General features: G+C 36.8%; 1 protein-coding gene, 1 long non-coding RNA gene and 1 pseudogene across 2 annotated transcripts; 2 read left to right on the top strand and 1 right to left on the bottom strand.

The window, feature by feature from the left end:
- Positions 1 to 9,764: 9,764 nt before the first annotated feature.
- On the bottom strand, positions 9,765 to 11,851 carry LOC135219917 (uncharacterized). The gene is made up of 2 exons (XR_010315531.1): positions 11,156 to 11,851; positions 9,765 to 9,904 (listed from the first exon to the last, which is right to left on the bottom strand). It is a non-coding gene; the product is annotated as an uncharacterized LOC135219917 (long non-coding RNA).
- A 54-nt stretch (positions 11,852 to 11,905) lies between these two features.
- LOC135219026 (uncharacterized) lies at positions 11,906 to 16,564 on the top strand (annotated as a pseudogene).
- Positions 16,565 to 16,921: 357 nt separating this feature from the next.
- On the top strand, positions 16,922 to 24,276 carry LOC135219025 (uncharacterized). Its single transcript, XM_064255461.1, has 3 exons — positions 16,922 to 16,978; positions 23,137 to 23,257; positions 23,946 to 24,276. Exons 1-3 carry the CDS (start codon positions 16,922 to 16,924, stop codon positions 24,185 to 24,187), a joined length of 420 nt encoding a protein of 139 aa, XP_064111531.1. The 3' UTR covers positions 24,188 to 24,276.
- Positions 24,277 to 24,284: the final 8 nt, after the last annotated feature.

Genomic DNA, 24,284 nt, shown 5'->3' with positions numbered 1-24,284 from the left:
TTGAATCTAAATGTCTCAATTTTTCTTTTACTTGATCATCTTCCAATCTCTTACTTTCTATCACCCAGTTGCTCCCCCTAGCTGTCCTCCTTCTATTCACTAAAACCCTCGTGCAGGTTAGGTAGGAGCTGGGTCTCTGAACTTAGGCTTTACCGTGATCCAAATGGCAGGGACTATAGTGGTTTGGTCCGCCACTCGAATATGTTTGGACCCTGAGGATATTGATGTGATTCTTCATCAATATTTATTGGGGCGGGACTACCTGTGGGGACTTGTCTACGGAATCCGGGGAGGTATAGTCTCCAGGGTAGGACTCTCGGCAATTTATCCGGATTGCCCTCTAAAATAACATGATTGGGGATGATTGCATACTAGCTATGCCCTCGGTCCTATCAAGCGGGTTTTGCTTACACTTGAGCCAATCATGTTATAATAGAGCCATCCCTTCGGGGTAGAGCAGGGGGTGGACATATGGGAGTTGGTCTCTGCTATGTGTCTTTGGTGAAGGGGAAGTCTTTGAGAGGAGACCCAGTTTTTTCCATGACTTGCAGTTGGTTTCTCTGTAATTTCAAAAAAAGAAAAAATGGAAATTGACTATGGAACCCAGTCCCCTGGAAAATGTGACCCCTTGACACTGAATTCCCATCTGACCCTGGAAACGAACAAGGACACCCTTTTGGATACTTCAACCCAAAATATAGCAACCATGGAGCCTTTTATTAGGCCTAAAAGATTTATCAAAAGAAAATTCCAGCCTAGCCCTTCCCTAGCTTTATTTGAATCACTTTTTGGAAAGGACAGTTGGACAAGATTTTTGACAATAGAAAGTGAAAACAAAATTTCAAATTTCAAATTAGAAAGTTATTTACTGACCAGATACCCAACAGAAAACATGAAATTTTGCCAAACACAATTTAATACATGGATAGTGGAAACCACTACTAAAGCCCAATCAGAAAATTACTTACAAATTACGTACTTAGATAACACAAAAATAAAAGTCGCCAAGCATAATAAACTTAATAGTATTTGTGGTACTATAATCCTGCCAAATAATGATGACGAATTTATAGATAAAAATATTTTGATGGACTCGCTTAAGAAAAGATACAAAAACATTGAAGAATGTGACATCTATGATATCCCAAGTAGGAAAAATTCAAAAATAAATATACATACGTATAGCTAAACTGAAATTTGAAGGAAACGAACTCCCTTTACCAATTAAAGTATTAGGGCAGACGAGAGAGTTGAGACCATATATCCCAAAACCACTACAATGCAAATCATGTAGTAAATATGGCCATTCAAGTAAAAATTGTAGTAAAGCTCCAAGATGTGCATGTTGTGGATCATACAACCACACAACAAAATGGGACTGAAAACCCACTTTGCATAAATTGTGATCAGAATCACCACTCGAGATCAAAGGAATGCGCTTATTACTTATACAACACTGTACTAAAAACCTTACAAGAAAGAAGTGGAATGTCAATAAGGGAAGCTAAGATAGAACTAAAAGTAAGAGGTTTACAAGATCCAGCAAGGAAAAACACATAAAGAGGTAGTAAATAAAGAAGTGCAAAACCAAATTCCTACAAAATTATACAGTATAAATCAAACAGAAAATACTCATAATATAAAGGCCCAACATTCAAGTTTAGAAGCTACAGAACATATTAGTAACACAAATTTATATAATATTTTACCAACACCAGAAATGCATGAAGACATGATGAGTTTGGAGGACAAGCAAAATACAAGAGCTAAGTCAAAAGACAAACAAAGACTACTTGAAACAACCCCACCCAAATCCAAAAAAGAAATTATACAATCAGTAAGACCAAACATCTATATGAAAAAAATGAATACAGACAAGACAAAGTCAACGAAAATTGCTTGCAAACAAAAAATGAAAAAAGAGAAAGTTAAAATATCAGATAAAATTGAAGAAAATATTGAAATAGAACTCAAGATCAAAAGCCATTTAAATGCACCTCTAATAAAAAGAACATCTGAGACTCTTCAGCCAACAAAGAAAACAACAGCAGAAATACATCACCCACCAAAAGAAGAACAAAAGTGCCTCAGCGGCGTGGTTGGTATGGTATTAGCGTTCCACCTCGGTGGTCGCGGGTTCGATTCTCGGCCATTCCGTTGAGGAGTGAGAGATGTGTATTTCTGGTGATAGAAGTTCACTCTCGACGTGGTTCGAAGTCACGTAAAGCCGTTGGTCCCGTTGCTGAATAACCACTGGTTCCATGCAACGTAAAAGCACCATACAAACAAACAAACAAACAAAAGAACAACAAAGTACAGCAAAATTATACAACTTCAATAAAATACAAAGTACAGGAAAACCAATAAAGATGTTAAAACAAAATCCAAAACCTTCTTAAAATGTCTATTTTACAGTGGAATATCAGAGGATACATATCAAATAATGAAAAATTAAAACCATTAATTAGAGAATGTAATGCAAATATTATTTGCTTACAGGAAACTAAAATAGGTAACAATGTTCTCAATGCTGGCATAAATTATAAAGTGTGGAAATCAACACAAATTTTAAATGACAACAGCCAAGGAGGAACTGCAATTATAACCCATTCTTCAATCAAATACCAACCTGTTAGGATTAAATCTGTAATACAGGCATGTGCAGGTCAAGTGTTCCTGGGAAAAAAATAACCATATGCTCAATATATATGGAACCATCTTTAAAAAGTCGCCTAATAGACCATCTTGGAAATAATAGACCATTACAAGAGGAAGATTTAGAAAATCTAATAGAACAATTACCAAAACCTTACTTATTAGTAGGTGACTTCAACGCCAAACATCCCATGTGGGGAAGTGCATCATCTGACAGGAGAGGAAATATTCTCCTAGGTTTTATAGATAAAAAAAATTTGATTATTTTAAATGATGGTTCGCCAACAAGATTTGATGTTTATCATAATACCACATCTGCAATAGACATCACTTTATGTTCCCCAGAAATTGCTACAGATTTCAGTTGGAAAGTAAATAATAATTTATTTGGGAGTAACCACTGGCCAATACAAATTGAGCTAAAAAATAATACTAATATAACATATATACCGAAGAGGAAAATGGAGGAAGCAAATTGGAATTTATATAAAGAGAAAACGGTGATTAATAAAAAAAACTATCTGACTTCACAAACCACATAGATGCTTATGAACATCTAGTAAAAACAATAGATGATAAAGCAAATGAAACTATTCCAGTTACCTCAGGCAACCCGACTAGACCACTGGTACCCTGGTGGAATGAAGAATGTAAATCAGCAAGGAAGATAACGAGAACATGCTTTAGAAGATATCTGAGACATAAATGTGATGCCAATAGAATTGCACGTTTGAGAGCTAAAGCAAAGCAGAAGAGAATATTCAAAATAGCCAAAAAAAATTCATGGAAAAAATATCTTAATAATGTAAATCCTAAAACTCAAGACAAAGAAATCTGGAAAAAAATAAATAAACTGCAGGGTAGATATCGGCCAGAACCATTACCTATATTAAAAGTAGAAAACAACTATATTTCAAACCCCAAACTAGTAGCAAATGAACTGGGTAAATGCTTCGCCAAAACATCGAGTATCTCAAATTATACAAGGAAATTACAATTAAAAATTATGCCCCAATACCAATAAAATCTAATAATCAGGAAATCTATACTCTTCCTTTCACCATGGAAGAACTGGAAAATGTCCTGAAACTTGCAAGTTCAACAGCTCCAGGGGAAGACAATATTAGATATGATGATAAAAAATTTACCAGATGAAAGCAAAACCTTTTTATTAGAAATTTTAAACGAATTATGGCATTCTCACAGCATGCCTAAAACCTGGAAAGGATCTTTAATCATACCAGGCTTAAAACCAGGAAAAGACCCAGTCACCAAGCAGCTATAGGCCAATAGCCCTTACTAGTTGTCTAAGCAAGATATTTGAAAAAATGGTAAATAACAGATTAATATGGGTATTAGAAAGCAAACAGCTATTGTCAAACAGACAGTTTGGATTCAGAAAAAATAAAAGTAGTACCATAGATCCCCTCTTAATGATTACAAGAGAGATACAAAATGCAATGGTTGGTAAAAAACAAACAATAGGAGTATTTTTTTTATTTAGAGAAAGCACATGATACCACCTGGAGGGGGGGGATTTTAAAAGAATTGATAGAATGGGGAATAGGAGGGAATTTATATGAATATATCAAGGAATTCCTATCAGAAAGATATATAAAAGTCAAAGTGGGGGCAGAAATCTCTGAATCATTTATCCAGGAGGAAGGAAGCCCCCAAGGTAGTGTACTAAGCGTGGCATTGTTTGCTATAACAATAAATGAGATAATTGAAATGATCCCACCAGGAGTCCAAGCGTCCCTTTTTGTAGATGACTTCATCTTTTATATAGTAGTGGTGTAAAAGCGCTGGACATAACCAACAGATTGCAAGCAGCCATAAATAGGGTAAAAAAAATGGGCCGATAATAAGGTTTTTAAATTTCCACCGCAAAAAACAAAAGCAGTCAGATTTACAAGATCAAGAAAACAGGAATTAATTCCTACTTTATTTATAAATAATGATATAATTGAATATGATGATCAGATAAAATTCCTCGGTGTAATACTTAATAAAAAACTTACATTTATAGACCAACTGGCGATAAAAGTGAGAAAATCCTTAAATATAATAAAAGTAATTGCGCATAATGACTGGGGTGCTGATAGAACCTCTCTGATAAAAGTATATAAGGCTATTTGTCTAAGTAAACTTGATTATGCATGTCAAGTATATGGCAGTGCTTCTAAAACCCTATTAACAAAACTGGATGTCATACATAACATGGGTATTAGACTATGCACTGGAGCCTACAGAAGTTCCCCCGTGGAAAGTCTGTATTGTAGAAGCAGGAGTAGATCCCCTGAAAGTACGAAGAAAAGAAATAGGATTAAAATATATAGCTAAAATAAATAACCTTAATGATAATCCAAACACTAAATATATAAAAAACATAACAAATAATTATGACAATAAACCAAGAGCCTCTAAACCATTGGAGAATAGATTAAAACCTGATATAGAACATCTAAAATTAGGAACAAGTAGCATATAAAAAATACCACTCCTAAAATACCTCCGTGGAGACATGCTAAAATAGAAATCTGTGAAAAATCATTTAATAAGAAGGTAACAGATGCACAATTAAGGAGTGAATTTCTGTCATACCAGGAAAAACATAAACGGGACATTAGTATTTATACAGATGGTTCCAAGTCGAAGGAGGGTGTAGCCTATGCTGTAGTAACAAATAATATAAAAATAAAGGAAAAAATTCCAAAAATATGCTCGATATTCACTGCAGAGATAAATGCTATATTAGAGGCTATAAAACATACCTTTATGATGGGAAAGGCAAACGATACCTTTGTAATATACACCGATTCTTCCAGTGCTTTAGAAACTCTAAAACAATACACAATTTCTCATCCCGTAATTGAAGAATTAAGGGAGTGGATAGATATAATAGTAAAACGGAAATCTATAAATATAAAACTATGTGGGTCCCTTCCCATGTGGGCATAAAGGGTAATGAAGAGGTGGATAAAGAAGCCAAAAAGGCAGTAAAAAAGGAGTCTATCAAAAAAATAGAAATACTTTACAATGACATTAAAACAACAATAAATGAATACTGTCAATCAAAATGGGAAAAAGAATGGCTAGAATTAAATCATAAATTAAAGCATATTAAATCATCCGTAAAATCTTGAAATAGACAAGAATGTCAAAGAAGGGAAGATGTCATATTAACAAGATTAAGAAAAGAACATACATACTTAACACACAAATACTTAATGTTGCAAAGAGAGGAAAGACAGGCCCCTTTCTGTGACCATTGTCGTACTCTGGTCACAGTCCGTCATCTGCCTAACTGAATGCCATAAATTCGAAAGAAAACAAAGATCCAACAACATATATAATATACCACTTGAAGAACTATTGGGAGAAAATGCCCCACTTCAAAATATAGTAAAGTATCTCAAAGAAATAAACCTTCTTTATTTGATATAACACGTCTTAAAATTTCATAAAGTTATACAGTAAGCGCTGAATGGCCTTTGCTGCCCCAGTGCTTGGTGTTACACCTAAACTTTATAAAACCAACCAGCCAACCACAATGCTGCTGACCACCAAAGAAGCGAAGAATATTTTAACTGTGGCAAAACTAAGGATCTGAAGTTTGTTACGTACGGTGTTAAACTGAAACATTTTGATGCCACCGTTAGAGATAACCACAGTCAGTATAATAGGATAGGTGAGTATGTCAGAATATTGATTACTGGAACCATGATGTAACAAAAGATATTGGAAAAAGTACCTATGACCACAGCACTCGAGACAACCAAGAAGTGAAAATATGCAAAAAATTAGAAACATGCAAAAAGAAATGAAAGGCATATTTACAAATTATTTTAACACCAAAGACAGTTGTCAACAGCCATTGAAAACACCGAGTCTCATTCAACCAAAGACAGTTAAAAAAATGTTATAACCTTAAGCAGCAAAAAACTGTGTGGAGTGGATAGTTAGTAGCTGTTGTTAGACCAAATAAGAGCTGACAGGAAGTCTTTGTAAAATCAACTTTAAAAAATAGAAAGATAATTGCTCAGACATTTACCTTGATATTGTTAGAAATACCAGTCATCACTATACATAGAGTAACTATTTAAAGCGTCCCGGGCTTTAAATAGTTACTCTATGTGTAAATTTTAGGTAAATAAAAGGATATCTGGGTGTACATTTGCAACTGAAAAGTGTTTTAATAATTTACTGTATGCGAATTACACCGCTAATATTCGAAATAGGATATTGTTATTATTGTTGAATGTAAGCTGAATGTAACTATATCTTAAGCCCGGAACGCAGTGTTACCATACGCAAACACCACAGGCGGATGGACAGATGGAAAAAAAAACCGAGTATAGTTCCTGAGCATTGCAAAAAATATCAGTAGGCTCCATATCATTTGGAGACAATAAGAAGATTGACAGAACATACTTGCTATGCTGATGACCAACTGGCTAAAAGTCTTGTTTAGCAATGATTTCGAGGGAGGTAACAAAGTCCAATCTTAGTTGGAAGTATTGCCATATTCTGGTCGACTAAAGGATGGATTTAATCAGTGGGGATAAACAGGAAGCCTTATTCAGGAAGGTGAGAGATCATGTGTCAATGGGCTGAATGATGGTACTCTTGAAAACTACATCACTGGTCTCACAATTGAAGGAAGTGAAGAATTGTCACAAGATAGAGACAGAAATGATCAAAATATAGTATACCAAAATGGCTTTATCCTCCAGAGGGATCAGTGATCAGTACTATACAGTAAAATGAACTAGATAATTGCAAGCTAAGGGGTGAACAAAATGAGGAAGATGAATAGTCAGTCATTTGAATGATATGACACCTACATGAAATGCCGATAAGGGAACAGCACTTATAAGTAACAATTACTGGATCTCTCCACCTGGAGTAAAATTAATGAAGGAACAACTTTGGGGAAAATGGAGATTTGAAATCCTACTGAAAGTAAGACTTATGAAAGTACTATAATCAAGTATGCATTTAACTCTCATAAACTGATGTATCTCCATCTACCAAATGTACCATAATGAAGTGAATTGTTTGTACTGGCATGAAAATATGGTACATTAGCTGATCATTTTAATGGCGTGAGTAGAACTTCATAATGTCAAGAGCACAGCATCTGGTGATGACCAGGACTGTCTGATGAATCAAAGTAACAAAGATATAATAAAGACAATATTACAGACTGACACACTTCTTTCCTTGATACTGCTTCAAGTGATTACAGACCTATGACTTTGCAGGAGAATTCAGTCAGGCACTTGGAGATGGACCCCAAAACCCACGTTCGATGTTATTCTCATTTAGCAAATGGAACTGTGACATGCTACATTTTCTATAGAGACAACCCCTTACAATTTAGGAAGGAAGGCATTTGAATATGAGCTAAGCCAGAAAATCATATATAAGTACTGTATCTTTAATAGGGGTTTTAAAAGAATATAAAAAATTTTATGATAAAATGCAGTGTTCAAGATCTAATCTTTAAAGAAACACCATCTTCCACAGTATTGGAGTGGACACTCAAATTCCTTCTCATGATCAAGAAAAGCCATCAGAAGGGGAGTCCATTCCATACTCTGCTGCGTAATATGATTTAAACATTTTATCTAAACAACTGCAATTTCTGACGCCAGCTTACTCATCTCGCAACGATTTCATCATTTTCTTTTAGCTTGATTATGCTTAATGCTTTCATTACAACTGACGTAAGTGCAGTGCCACCTGTGTTTTATTTTCAATTCCCTCATACAATATTTATTTGTTTATTACCAATTTCTCTATATAGGAAGTTAGTGCAATCAGTGCAACTCATACAGTGCACTGTTGGCATTACTTAAGGCTCTTTGCTGCATACCTTCGTCCCCTAACTGCAACCCCAGTCATTCCTTTTACTGTAGGGCCTACCTCCATTTATATTCTTACTTCCGTCTTACTTTCCATCCTCTCCTAACAATGGTTTCATGGCGTAACTGCAAGGTTTCCCTCCTGTTACACCCCTCCGTAGGGGTTAGCGCCGTCAGTGGACCTCGTGCGATGCACTGTAGGCATTACTTGAAGTTCTTTGCAGCATGCCTTCAGCCCCTAGCTGCGACCACTTTCGTTCCTTTTACTATACCTCCTTTCATGCTTTCTTTCTTCATCTTACTTTCCACCCTCTCCTAACACTTGATTCACAGCGCAACTGCAAGATTTTCCTCGTTACACCTTTTAAAGCTTTTATACTGTCAATTTCCATTTCAGCGCTGAATGACCTCTTAGGTCCCAGTGCCTGGCCTTTGGCCTAAATTTTATATTCAACTCAACTCCTGTTACACCTTTCAGACCTTTTTACTCGTAATTTCCCTATCAGGACTGAATGACCTCATAGGGCCCAGGGCTGGGTTTTTGGCCTAAATTTTATGTTCCATTACCTTTTACTATATCTTTTTCTTTCTCTCTGCTGGCCGATTTCCCTTCGGAACCCTCATGGACTCATGTGTCCATAATGGTTATCAGCTGAAGATTTAATAGAAAAAAATCACACTCAGTCATATCACCTTTCACATATTTTTGCAACGAATTACTATTCCCAAATACAGAGTTGGGCCCTTTGTTTTTATTGAATCCATTGTAAAATTTGTTAATTCTGGCATAACAGTCAAATTATAAGCAAACAGGTAAATTCCTAAAAGAAAAAGTAAGAAAAACAAAGTCACATTTCCTCAAACCAACCGATCTCTCAATACCTATAGACACGTTCACCTGAGTATTTAGACATTTGTATTATTCGTATCAGATCTGCTATAAAAATGGAGTATTAAGAGACATCTTACATCGTTCAGAGGTTAAAAAAAAATATCATTATTCTGTTAAATAACAGCAACAATATGCTGTAAATCTGTTTCGATGTCTAACTAATACGATTCTCTTTGTATTTTAATCTATTACATTTTTACCTGTTTACGTTATTTTTGAAACAACGCCATATTCTTTGGAAGCTTGAATTTCAAGTCAGTGGGCTTGCTTCATATTATAATAGGGCTCGTGCAATACATAATAATAATAATAATAATAATAATGTTCGTTAGTAAAATGGAGGTAAGGTATGAACAAGTATGCCTTTATTCAACAAGGAATTTCTGTAGAACCTTAATCAATACTAGTTGCAACTTGTGCACATTGTTCTCGAGTGGATTTTCTAGTTCCGTAGTTTCCGAGTCGAAGTCTTGCTCCGCTGAGAACTCTGAGAAAAAAAAAAGTTAAAAACTTGAATTAAAATAATGATGTTACACTTACTAACTTTGTGTGTGTGTGTGTGTGAGAGAGAGAGAGAGAGAGAGAGAGAGAGAGAGAGAGAGAGAGAGAGAGAGAGAGAGATGTGGGGAGGGACAGCATTGAATTCCCTCATATTCTATACAATTATTGTGCAGTCGAGAAGTTCGGTTAGCTAACTACTACACTAAAATTATCATCAGCTGTGAAGTGAAATAAAATATAAAAAATATCTGAAGAGTTAATTGTATATATATATATATATATATATATATATATATATATATATATATATAAAGAGATATATATATATATATATATATATATATATATATATATACATATATGATTTTATAAACTGTCAGCGAGTTCACTGTGGTTATCGTTCTTTGACATCAAATAAAAACCCGTGTTTTATGTAATATATTATTTAATATCACCGAAAATAACGTAAAATTAAGTTAAAACACGATCTAAGGTCACTGTTTCTTGTAATAATTACGGTGTTTAAAATACTTATAGAAATGTGTCATTATTTAATATAATTTGTAAAATTCCATCAATAGATTACTAAACTCATTAACAATATGAAGTTGCAAACGCGTATCTCTCTGTAGAATAAAATTGAAGATAGAATTGAGACCAGATGCCCAGTAGCTGGGACCTATGAGGTCATTCCGCTCTGAAAAGGAAATATAGAGTAAGGTTTGAAAGGTGTAACAGGAGAAAACCTCAAAGCAGTTGCCCTGAAATAATTGTTAGAGAGGGTGGGAAGTGTGATGGCAGAAAGAGTATGAACGGAGGTACAGTAAAAGGAATGAAAGAGGTTGTAACTAGGGGTCGCCTTGAGGTGGCCTCGGCTTCTCTCGGTATAGGAATTAATGGCGGAAGCTGTAGGCTGTGTGTCCCGAGTGCTTGGCTTTATAGCCAAATTTTCTTCAATGAATCAATATGGATTAGTTAACCGTCATTGTAAATTGTAAATGGCACTTTAAAAAATGAAGCCTTTGCCGCTTTTTTTTTTATTTCGTGTAATGAGAGAATGAAAAAAATAAACTACCTCCGTTTGCCGTTACATTTGATTCCCAACAATGTAGCAATACGTCCAACTTCCATCGCAATTTTAATGATAACGAACTGAGGCCACATGGCCAATCAGTAATATTATAGTTTATATCAAAATACAAGCCACAGCGGTGCAGCGTAAAGAAAATTTACTTACTCTTCCATATCTAGTCGCCTTGTGCCAAGTAAGCGTCAATCCTCTTGACAACTTCTCTTGCCACACTATTCAGGTCGGTAATGATGCCATCCTGATAAAGGATGGCCTTGTTTATTGTATCTTTCTGGAGGGCGATAACGTCTAAGCTGACCTCCCGGTTGTTGCAGTTTTCCATTTTGGTCTTGACGGTGTCCGTAATTCTCGCCATGATACCTCCGACGTCACTGGCCGTTGTTGCTTTCGTAGTTGGCGTCGTCAGCGTGACGAGGATGCACGCAACGACGAGCGTCCAAATGGCTCTCATCTCGCTGGTGGTTCGCGGGACACTACTGAGCAGCACAGTATCCAGTAGTCAGTACTACCCACAGTGTCTGACTGTGACAGTCAGACTATGAACTGGTAATTTGGTAACCCGGCCAGTACGTTGTTGAGGAGAACCATGAAGTAGACAGCTCGCTTTGCATTAAACACCACTGTTGAAATTATTTCGATTTTATTGCCAGACATTTTACGCTAAAGGCCTAGTTTTGTCACCTCGCCTAAGTTACATCGAATCAAAATAATGCGGCAAATACATTGACGTCACTTCGTTGATATAGGATTTCATATACCACATCTGTGGCTCTGTTGCCAAAGGCCGATGATGACTCTCCCTCCCCTACGCCAGACTCGAGCTGACAAGCCCACTCTACTCTGCTCGAGACCATTACGAATCCGCCAGTCACGAGAGAATAACCACCACTCTCTCACATGACCGCTGCAGAGACCGACGTTGCAAATACGATCGGCCTAGGAATCGGCGATATATCCGCCACTCTGAGTGACCATGAGGACCGCTGCTCTTACACCCATGTCGAAGGAAAGCTGGAAGAGCAGTTAGAGCATAACGAGAGATTCTTGGGATTCCAAGAGTCATCAGTCGTTGCAATGAAGAATAACACTGAGGTACTGCGGAACAAGACAGAGGAGGCTTTGGAACGCTACTATAAGACTGCCGATAAAGAAGTTCCCGACGGTAAGGTGTTTATTGACTGTTTAAAGTAGGAGAAATTAGTAGAAGGGGTTATTTTTTAGTCAAAATATTGAAGAATGGAAATGAAGCCCATTGTTTCTTTAGAGAAATATTGAAAGTAACGATATCTGCACTCGAAATATGCGTGATATGTAGGCCTCAGACATGTCCTTCTGTTTACGGTCTTTCTGTGTCATTCTATACCCGCAAATATTCTTAGCTTCGTTTGCAATCTCTATGGACCCATTCTGTTATTCTTTTCTCCATCTATTAGCTGACATTCTCATTATATGCCCTGCCCACGCCCATTTCTTTTTCTTACTAGTTGTTAGAATTTCCTCTACTTAGTGTACTCTCGTATCCATATATATATATATATATATATATATATATATATATATATATAATATATGTATGTATGTATATGTATATATATTATATATATATATATATACATATATATATATATGTGTGTGTGTCTGTGTGTGTGTGTGTGTGTGTGTGTGTTTCTTTATGAATACCCTAAAGTTGCCTTGGTAATTTGAAAGATATTTCTAAATTCACGTGAAAGTAACTTTGGGAATTAACAGCACCGTTTTTTATAATAAAAAAAAACCACGCAATTTTATATTCCAATCCATTCCATTCTATCCCATTCCTTTCCAGTCTGTGGAGAGCCGTTCCAGAGGTCTGCAGGGAGCTGCTTCTGGGCTCACAAGGGCCCTGCCCTCTCGTGGGGCGACGCCCGTGAGTTCTGCCAACAAGAAGGAGGAGATCTGGCGACTCCAAGGATATCCTTCGGGTGGTTGAGTTCCTTAACGAGGAACTCGGCTCAGGTTAGTCATGAATTACCATATCTCTGAGAACTTTTAATTTTTAATATTAAATTTTGCTTACTCGGGGAGTAAGCCTACAAACTACTTTGCTGTTTTTGTTGTTGTTCTTGCTGTTGTTGTTGTTCTTGTTGGAGGGTAGGAAAGTCCTATGGAAAAGTATAAAAAGGTCTGAAAAAGGTTTTTTGCTTCGAGTCAAATATACAGGAATTTTAGGATATATTTATGATTTATTTATTAGATTGAAAATGCAGAAAATAGATAATGTGCATGTTAAACAGTACAGAAAAATTAGATTTCTAATAGAATACAGCGTATTTATTTTAATTTTTGCTAGTGAGACAACGCACTATTTGACCATAGATTTTAGCACATGCTTCGAGTAAGCTGTAGGTCAGATCACGCCATGTATTATTATTCATTTGTCAGACCAATTTTTTTTTATCAAGGATTCAGTTACATATAGGATAACTTCTTTTACATCAGATAATTCCTTGAATTGTATTGTGATTTAAATTGAGTATGAGATAATCTTTTTCTTCGTTGTGATTCACTGATTTGTGATGTATATTAACTTACTTATGGGATAAGTTCATTTTCAACAGCGTAATTTGTTGAGTTGTATTATGTATCAGATTACTTATTGAATAACCTCTTTTTCGTCAGTGCAATTCCTCGAATTGTATTATGTTAAATTACTCTTTGAATAACTCAATTTTCATTAATGTAACCCGTTTAGTTCTACCATGTATCAAATTACTTAAGGAATAACTCATTTTCATCAGTGTTATTCCTTTATTTTGTGTGTTAAATTACGTATGGTATCATTTTTCTTACATTAATTCCGATCCCCCAATCACATTTTTATCATGTATTGGATCAAGTATCAACCGGCCTCTGTGAATAGATGCTGTCTTCAATCTATTTTTGTATCGTTTATTTAATCATGCACGGAATAGCTATCTTTTCACGGTTAACATTCTCAACTAGTTTTGTTGCTATTGTTATTCGTTCGTTGATAGCATAAGCACAGGCTTCAACAGGCGTGTCAACAGCTCAGAGTGAGAGACCTTGATAAGGGCAGGGGAAATAAAAGTATATCTGAGATTTACTAGACACTGAGCTGATTAACAGCTCTCCTAGGGCTGTCACGGAGTATTAGATTTTTTCACCGGGTTAGGCACCAATTGGTTACTTAGTAACGGGACTTAGAGCTTATTGTATCGAGAAAATGAAATCGGATTCCACACTGGCAGCCGCAGGAAGCGAACTCGAGCTACCAGATTCACAGTCGAGTACGGAACACACTCGTCCAGAAAGCATGGTCAGTATGCATTGGGAAGGTCAATTTTCCTCGCTGAACGAGTCGGTTACATGCTCGACTACCAATCTCAGAGTCGGAGTTCAATTCCCGGCTCTGCCAATGCAAAATCAGAGGAATTTATTTCTGGTGATAGAAATTTATATCTCAATGTGGTTCGGATCCCACAAATAAGCTGTAGGTCCCGTTGCTAAGTAGCCAATTGGTTCCTAGCCACGTAAAAAAATCTAATCATTCGGTGCGCTTTAGGATTACTTAAGGTTGTTTGCAATGTCCATTTGACCCCTAGCTACAACCCATGTCTATCCTTTTACTGTATCTCTATTCATATTCTCTCTCTTCTGTCTTACTTTCTGCCCTCTCCTATCAACAGTTGCATTGTGCAACTGCGAGGTTTTCCTCCCGTTACACCTTAGACGCCATTTTACTCTTAATTTCCCATTCAACTGTGAATGACCTCATAGGTCCCATGGCTTGGCCTTCGGCCTTAATTTTATTTTCCATCACATTCCATGCCAGCTTCTGGAAGAAGTTGGTTCGACTTTTGTGAAGGTAAAGAACCAAATCACAAAAAGCAAGTCAGAATCATCTACCCTCCCCCCAACCCCTGTTTATTTTTGCTTACTCTTGTTGTTATTGTTCTTGTTGGGGGTTAAGGAAATGTCTATGGAAGACCCTAAAAATGCCTGAAAAGGTGTTTCACGTTGAGTTAAAGATGCAGGAACTTTAGGATAGTTTGTTTTGTTTGTATGGTGCTTTTACGTTGCATGGAACCAGTGGTTATTCAGCAACGGGACCAACGGCTTTACGTGACTTCCGAACCACGTCGAGAGTGAATTTCTATCACCAGAAATACACATATCTCACTCCTCAATGGAATGGCCGAGAATCAAACCCGCGACCACCGAGGTGGGACGCAAACACCATACCAACCACGCCAATGAGGCGTTGAACTTTAGGATAGGATATTTATGATTTATTTATTACAATGAATATGTAAACAATAAATAATGTGCACGTTAAACATTACAGAAAAAATTTTTCTAATAAAATACAGCATATTTATTTTGATATTCTTTGGTGAAACAAAACTCTATTTGACCGTAGATTTTAGTATGTTTTAATTTATTTGCGGTACTGAATTCTGCCCGATTATTTTGTGATTCCACTGAGAATATATGAATGTGTTTAATTTCTCCTTTTTATTTGATCCTTGTTGTTAGTATGAGTATGTAATACTAAGTATGAGTTTTAATTACGAAAACCAATATCACGTTAAGTTAGGAATATAATGTTTACAACTTATGCGTGAAGGGAAAATCTTCCAAGTGTCTCGGTTAAGCTGGAGGTCGGATCACGCCTTGTTTTGCCAACGCCGTATGTCTGTTCACTCCATAAGAGTAATATTCTTTCGTGTTACTCTTCAGTGTTAGGACTCCTTTATTCACGACATGGAACTATTAATTACCAAAGAGGGGACTCTGTATCCAACAGGATGGTGGAACATTGTGTCTATCATGTCATGGCTCAAAAGTAAGTCTTAAACCTTGCAGTCAGTCGTCAGTGTTAACATTAAGACCCCTTCATTTAAGAGATCGAAAGCTAAGGTACCAGTGAGGTGACTCGTTGTATCCAACAGGATGGTGGTACGTGTGGCTTGGAGGAAAGCAGGACGCTAGCGGAGACTGGAAATGGCTGGAATCTGATAAAACTATGGACGCTGGTGATTCCTTCTGGGAAGATGAGGAAGTGACAGAGGCCGATCCAGAACGCATGCGCTGTGCTGCCTTTAGAAGCGAGTCTGGATACAAGATCGCCAAGCAGGACTGCGGAAATACCAACTGGTTCTTATGCGAAAAGAAGATCTAAATGGAGGCTCGTGTTTTGAAGAAATTCGAATCCTACGAGACCCGATCCTGCCGGGGACAAGAAAGGACTTTGACCCCTGGCACAACAGCGCAGTTATTGAGAAACTAAAAAATTCTGTAGGTTTGATCACCATTAGAAATTATCATCCTAATGTTTTTTGTAGGTTATTATGACCATTAACTCTTTTCCTTCTTGGTTTAAACTGACTTTGCTAATTGCAAACACTTACAGATTAATTATCTTGTAATACAAGTTCATTTTCAGATCAACTGTAGCTGTGTCACGCCCTGATCTATACATTGTCAACAATGCCAAACATACAGATAATTAATGCAGCAAATGTATCTCTCTTTAGGATAAAAACTAAAAAGTTATTTCTTGTTTTCATTCTTCTCTCATACCAAGAGAAAACACGCAGCACATTGTATTTTGATGTGCAAAAACAGAACTTGAGTTTTACAGTCAAAGATGAACAATTTCGACAGGTTTGTAAGGGTTGTGTTAAGTTTGCTACAGGCTAACTGAGTTTTAATGGTTCATCTTTTGCCGTTTTACCATTGGGGATAAAGTATTTCTACTGGTTATTATTATTATTATTATTCAGCAGATGGGAGTTTGAAGTTAAGCTTGCCATTGACCAAAGGGGTTTTACTGGTTAATTCAGATCGTGGTTCTAAGTTGGACACTGACAAAGGCGAAAAGTAGCGACTTTGCTACAGGTCACTGAGGAGATGAAAGTGTCAGATGACCAATGTAAAGACAAAGAAAACATTTTTGAATCTGAAAGGGTATGAGAATTAGGGAAGCTGCTCTTAAGGGGATCATTCCTTATCTCTGTTAGATATCCTTTGATTCTGATTTGTGACATGTGAAAACAAAGTCGGTTCCATTGTCAGTTATGTATGTATAATTATCTATATATATCTATTATATATATATATAGATATATATATATATATATATATATATATATATATATATATTGAGTGTGTGTGTAATATATGTTGTGTGTGTTATGTCATGTGCTTCATAGCAGAGCATAACTAATCTAAAGAATGAATATCCCTGGATATGTAGGCCTAAAGAAACATTTACTCATAATCATGACAAAAAATAATTCAGCAGTAGGTACCTACGTGGGTAACTAGTGAACATTTTTCTAAACAACAAGTAAGATGTTAATCTCCTCTTCTAGAGAATTATAAGTATACAGTGTCTTCTTTAATATTCATAAAGAACACCACTTATTGCCCACTTGCGGCTCCGGACATCCTTGTACTTAAGAATAAGAGAGCCTTGTTGGCAATTCTGGGAGATTGGATGAATTCGGGTGTAGTTAACTCAATTGTCTTCACAACTGGTTGGTCATGCGACACTTATAGTTCTCTGACGTCGAGACGTTTTAAGTCAATGACTCGCAGAGACTCCGAGAAATATATATATATATATATATATATATATATATATATCATATATATATATATATATATATATATATATATGTATATATACAATATATATATATATATATATATATATATATATATATATATATATATATATAGATATATGTATGTGTGTGTGCGTGTGTGTGTAAATCAGGGTTGGAGTATCTGTAATTTAATTGAAATTTAACTAATTAAATACTTTCTTGTAATTGAAAATGAAATTATAGCAAGTAATTGTAATTTAATTAATTACAGGAGGATATAATTTGTAATCTAATTGTAATTATAAAATGCAGTGGTGAGGATCTGGCGCCATTAGGAGTGATGGATTGTTTTCTCCATAGTCCAAGTATTTCGTAACTAGTGCTAATAAATACTCTTTTAATTCTTTTAATTAATATGACCTCTGCTTTTCTTCTATCACTTACACTTCTAGAAATAAATTATGTAACCCTATCAGCTCGATTTGCTCGCTTCCTCAATACACTGTTTCCTGCGCCAGAGATTGGCGTTTCCTCTCGCACCCAAATTCCTTGTAATTGTAACTATAATTGTAATTGAATTTCTTGTTAAGTAATTGTAATGTCATTGAATTTGTTCATAAGTAATTGTAATGTAATTGCTATTTCCAAATGTAATTGTAATATACATTTTTGAAATTAATTGCAATTGTAATTCATTTCTTCATGTGTAATTACTCCAACTCTGGTGTGTATGTGTGTGTGCGTAGCTATGTGTTGTCTTTAGTTAAGTATTCATGTAATCAGCCTAACTGGCTACAGAAGAGAATGTCGGTATCTCGCTTTCTTTCGTTAAATCTTTGGCTGGAAAACCCATATGGACAGAATTAACAGACTTACATATGTTTTACTCAAAATAGAAAATGCCTTTTCATATCTTATATTTCAGAACATGCTAATATATTGACTTTGATTGCAATGAAGTCATTAAAGAAAATTATGTTAAAAAACGGTAAAATTCGTGAATAAAACTTAAACTTCATCTTTATTTATATTACAGAATATATTTTCGTTCAAGTTATATTCAGTGTCACATTTAGCTATATTTGAAGTTCGCAAATTATTTCAAGAATACAGAAATTCTTGAATCCAAAACCGAGGCAGCTGTGGGCAATTAACTAAGCACTTGAAATACATTCATAGGCTGCCGACGCACTTGACACATTCTGACTCACTGCGCAGCCCCACTGCGCACGTTTTGGGTTTGCCAAGTACATGGTGTTTGTTGTACTGAGTGCCGTATCTCGCCATTGCGTGATCAAATGCCGTAAGTCGAGAGGCCATTACGAAACAGTTGCGTGGTGCGCCATGACACGTCAACTTTTGACAGTAGTCGTGGAATGACGGCGACTATGCAAGGCAGCCTTGCATAGTCGATGCATCCCTGGCGCAGAGTCGTCAAACTCGGTGACTTGGTTACGATTTATACCGATTTATGGCGAATTGGTTGTAATGACTGTGTAGTGGGGTCGTCATGAGCAAAATTTCGGTATATATATATATATATATATATATATATATCAAAGAGAAGCAGGTAATGAACATCTCAAAAGGGAATTGGACATCCGACATCGTCGACGCAGTGTTCATTCAACCAACGCTTAAGAAGATTAAAGGAAGATTATCAGCGGGGGTGACCTAAATTGGCTTACTTGTGGACGAATCTCTTGGTATAAATACCACCTTTTCTGTAAACTTTTCTCATTCATATACCTGAAGAGAGAGACAGCAGTCTCTGAAATATAGTACTTTTCTCTCTACATTTTGGTGTTTTTATGGGCTCCTTTTATTAGATGGAATTCTGTTGTTACAGAACACTTTTACCAGTCATATATATATATATATATATATATATATATATATATATATATATATATATATCTTTTAGAGCAGGTGTTACAATTCATTCATAGTATGCTAAAGATTGAACTATTCTATACTGCTGCTTTTTACAACTTCTGGTGCCAGTTTATTCCATGTGTCACATAATCTTGTATGTTGTATCTCTTCAGTTCTAACTTCCACCCATTATTTCTTCTCTGGTTTTCTTTAATGTGAACAGGGTACTGTCTACTTTTGTTATGATTTTCAGTATTTTAAATGTTTCTATTAGTTGTCCTCGCTCTCGTCGTGTTTCTAAGCCATACATGTTCAGGCTCTCTAGTCGTCTTCGGTAACCTTTTTGCCTGATGTATGGAATTAACTTTATGGCTCTTGCTTGTACCCCTTCTAGTCTATTTATGTCCTGTCTTAGTGTTTGTGACCAAAACTGTACTGCATATTCAAGATGTGGTCTAACTATTGATGTGTAGAGCTGCAGCTCCGTTTCCATATCTGAACTGCCTATTTATGTATCCCAGTAATTTCTGTGCCTTCTTTTCAGCTTTCATGCACTGTTTTGTGGATTTTAACTCCAAAGTTCTCTTCTTGTTCTACGCTATTTATGTTATTCTCAAGCAGCATGTAGTTGGCATGAGGGTAGTTTGTTCCCATTCGTAACACTACATTTATCCAGGTTAAAAGGTATTTGCCATATTTTCTACCACTCTCCTATATTCCTTAGATCATTTCTTAAACTTTCCACTGTATCTAAGGTTTGTTGCATTTACACCTAGTTTGGTGTCATCTGCAAATTTGGCTATCCTGCTATTTAAACCTGCACTAATGTAAGTAATATAAATAAAAAACAAGAGCGGGCCAAGGACAGAACCCTGGGGAACTCTGCTTGTTACATCTGCCCATTCTGATTCTTCACCATTTATTACGACTGTTTTCTATTAGTTAGCCAGTCTTCGATCCAGTCTGCTATTTCTCCTACAATTCCGAAGGCTCTAACTCTTGTCATTAGTTTCTTGTGTGGAACTTTGTCAAAGGCCTTTTGGAAATCAAAGGAGAGTATATCTATTGCTCTACTACTGTCGTTGATACCAAGTATGTTATGAAAAAACTCCAAGAGGTTTGATAGGCATGAAATGTTTTGTCTGAAATCGTGTCGGCTGTTGAATAACAAGTTGTTTCTATTAATGAGAGAGAGAGAGAGAGAGAGAGAGAGAGAGAGAGAGAGAGAGAGAGAGAGAGAGAGAGAGAGAGAGAGATTATAATCCTGAAGATTGTTACATTGTTCCCAGCACCTGTAGCTTACAAAAAAGTAGCAGGTGAAGTTTCTTTGGCAAATATAAGCATTCAATACATGCATAAAAAATATATATATATATATATTTTGATTTTCAGTGTTCCTATCAATATTTTACGTGTGCAGTGGGTATACATTATCAAAAATTAATCATACATTTATCTATCTATGGGGGAGGGGCACGTGACCAGGTTCCCCCCTCCCCACCTTGAATCCGCCACTGGTTGAATGTGAATTGTATAGAGGATATTTGATGAGACCAAGGAAATGTTATTCAGGGTGGAAGGATAGCTTGCGTTAGAATTCGTTGAGAGGGGAGTGACTGGTTTGGTAAAAAAAATGATAATGAGACGAGGATTGGTTATGTATCCTTGGCTGTTTAATTCCTCCATGGATGATATATATGTATATAATATATATATATATAATATATATATATATATATATATATATATATATATATAATTATACAACAGCAAATGTAGATAAATATAGGCTAGAGTTCAAGATAACGTTCTGTTCCTGATAAAAAGTCTCAGAGAGAAAGAGAGAGAAGGGATGTGGGTGAAGGTAGGGGTGAGTTACCCCCTCCAGCCTCATGTGGGTCCTGGTATAGTTTCCGCGCCCCGCGGTCTGCGTCATAGCGGTTATTCATTTGCACGCCAGCGATGGCGGGAACCGGACCCCTGTTCGCTCTCCTGTGTCTGACTTCGGCGGCTGTGCTCTCGGAGTCCGAGGTCCCCTCTCCCTTCGAAGGAGCTCAAGATGACATCCTGCAGTCGCTGAATCGCCTGCACGAGACCCTTCTGAACCAGTCGCCTTGCGAGGACCGTCTGGACAAGATATGGAGGAAACTGGGAGAACATTCGACGATCACTGGCGAGAAGATCAAGGAAGTTCTAGGATTCTTCAACGATCTCGGTCCGGTGTTGGCTACGGAGAGGGGAGGTCTGTGCATTGTCGCTGTTACATTTGACTAACCACACCCAAGCAACTTTCCTTGTGTCTGACTTATACATGTTTATATATTTTATTTTATTTAGTTATTTGTTAAAATACTTTTTCTAATCCCTTCTTTCTGTGTTCCCTGTTACATTCTGTTACGTCATTCAAATGAGCACCGTATCCTTAGCGAGCTTGAATTTCTAGTTAGTGGTCTCTGCGCGGGCTTGTTCTATTTGAATAAAGTTCACCTTCTGAATAATATTTCTGTTGATCGTACCATTTTCCATTCATTTTTGGAACGAATGCAGAGTAAGGGTTCGTGGCCACTGTAGGCCTACTAGGCTTTTCTGTAATGAGCATTTCAAAGGGAAAGTGACCTAATCAGACTTACCTTAATCTAACCTAACCTACCTTATGCCGTGCCCTGACCTGGACATCCCCCCCCCCCCCCTCCTTTAAGTCGTGACAGACCCCTCACTCGGTATTATACCCAATTTTTTTTTTTTTACTGGAAGCAAAAATACTAGGGAAATTTCTTGAGAAAATTTTCATCGACTTGTGTGTTTGTCGTTGCAACAAAAATAATATGATTATTTCAAGGAATTTTTTTTATTTGCTTTTGGGTGGTCTGAAAGTAACGGTAAAATTGCCTTAAAGAAATCTTGATATTTGCGTTATTCTCGAAGAAAATAATGCTGCAATTTATCTTTCTGCTCCTCTCAGTTATGCCGAGGAAGTGAACCAAATGAATGAATTTAAATTCAAAGCTAAAACTAACAGAAGAATACATAGTTGTCCTGGGGTTATTTGCAGCGTCCCTTCGGCCTTTAGTTGCACCTACTTTTTATAGGCCTCACACTTGACCTCCATCCTAGTTTCTTTTCTCCAATCTTGCCGTCCGAGCGCCTCAGTGGCGTGATCGGTATGGTGTTGGCGTGCCACCTCGGTGGCAGCGAGTTTGATTCTCTAGCATTCCACTGAGGGGTCAGAAATGTGTATTTCTGGTGATAGAAGTTCACTCTCGACGTGGTTCGGAAATCACGTCAAGCCGTTGGTCCCGTTGCTGAATAACCACTGGATCTCTTCATCTTGCTGTTCAACCACTTCAACCCCCTCTTTTCACTGTCCCGAGCGCTGGCTGCAAGTGGCCCAATTCCTGGTTTCGTGGCCTACTCATTTTCGAAAGACAAAATCAAGAACGAGTGATTCGTTATTTTATTGACAAAAAATATACAATTAGTACAAATTTGTCCACAAAGAAGCATAATACAAAATATACAAAGTGGACAGCAATCTCTTCTGTTCTTGCAAGTACGTGGCCTACAAAGAAAAATACATCAAGCGCGAATAAGATAAGCCTATAAGACTATAAGAAAACGAAAAAAAGGGATTTACTGCAGGGAAAAACCTACACGAACAACAAATGGCCTTGGTGGAGGTCCAGGTTCTTTTGCTGGCTGCTGGGCGCTGATATGGTTAATCCTGAGGATCTCCCGCAGATAAAACAGTTCCTTCCAGCAGGTAAGGTTAACCCTTTTGGAAAGAGTCTTTCTGGAACGAAAGTATGTCTGTGTGTTTGTGTGTGTGCGTGCTCCAGTATTATTTGTAAGGATATTCTGCTACTATTCACTGTAATGCAAGTGATAATTATATGGATTTAGACTTTACTATATTAAGACCATCGGTTTATAATGTACAATGTCCTACTCTGAGCTACATCACGCTATGGCGAAGACAGGATTTTCGATATTTTAATCGTGGAATCATAACCAAAAATGTGTGGTTTTTCTTGTCAAACAACATGGGTTTCATTGAATTTTTTTCCTCGCAGTAGAGAACTTTTGAGACCTAACATAACTACATTAACGGTTATGTTCCCATAGATTCAACATAACGCTTTGAAAGACAATGTGCTTGGTATAATTTTCTCATAATATACAATTTGAACTTCAAGTCAGTGGCTCCTGAATAGGGATATGGTATGGCTTAAACGTCGTAGGCCTACATGATGGTTTGCTACCAAATAAAATTAATTAGTTACCTCTTTCATTCTGAATCAGAAAACCACAAGTTCTGAATTGGCGGTCGTAATGCAGACGAGTCACAGAGGTTTCCGGTCTGGAAGTCACTGGAAGCCTTTAAATCACCCACAATCGGCCTGCGTTAATTGTTCTCTTTACAATCTAATTTATTCCTTTTTTTCATTCAGAATTAGAAAACCACAAGTTCTGGATTGGCGGTCACAATGCAGACGAGTCACAGAAGTTTCCAGTCTGGAAGTCCGTCTACGGCAAAAGAATCTGGAGCGACCAGGCCAACTTCACCTCGATTCCCAGAGACTCGCCTAAGGCCAACTGCCTGGCGGCTGACGGCAACGACGAGCACCGTTTCCAAGCGCTCGATTGCGAAGACAAGATTATGACTGTGTGCCAACAGCGATACAAGGACTGAGATCTTTTCGCTTACATGTCATTGTCGGAGACATGTTGCCAACATCTTGTTTCATTGATATGAAATAAAGAGAACTGAAGCTCTGTGAACGAGTTGT

Source organism: Macrobrachium nipponense, chromosome 1 (genome assembly GCF_015104395.2).
Source record: "Macrobrachium nipponense isolate FS-2020 chromosome 1, ASM1510439v2, whole genome shotgun sequence".
In the NCBI taxonomy this organism is placed as follows: Eukaryota; Metazoa; Arthropoda; class Malacostraca; order Decapoda; family Palaemonidae; genus Macrobrachium; species Macrobrachium nipponense.
The sequence above is the reverse complement of the archived record's forward strand: the minus strand, read 5'-3'. Positions and strand labels throughout refer to the sequence as shown.

Bases quoted from the DNA above. Each gene is read 5' to 3' on its own strand.
- LOC135219025 (XM_064255461.1), top strand. From the start codon at position 16,922: ATGAAAGTGTCAGATGACCAATGTAAAGACAAAGAAAACATTTTTGAA. The intron at 16,979-23,136 runs GTATGAGAATTA...GATTTACTGCAG, and splicing joins ACATTTTTGAATCTGAAAGG to GGAAAAACCTACACGAACAA. The intron at 23,258-23,945 runs GTAAGGTTAACC...TTTTTCATTCAG, and splicing joins AAAACAGTTCCTTCCAGCAG to AATTAGAAAACCACAAGTTC.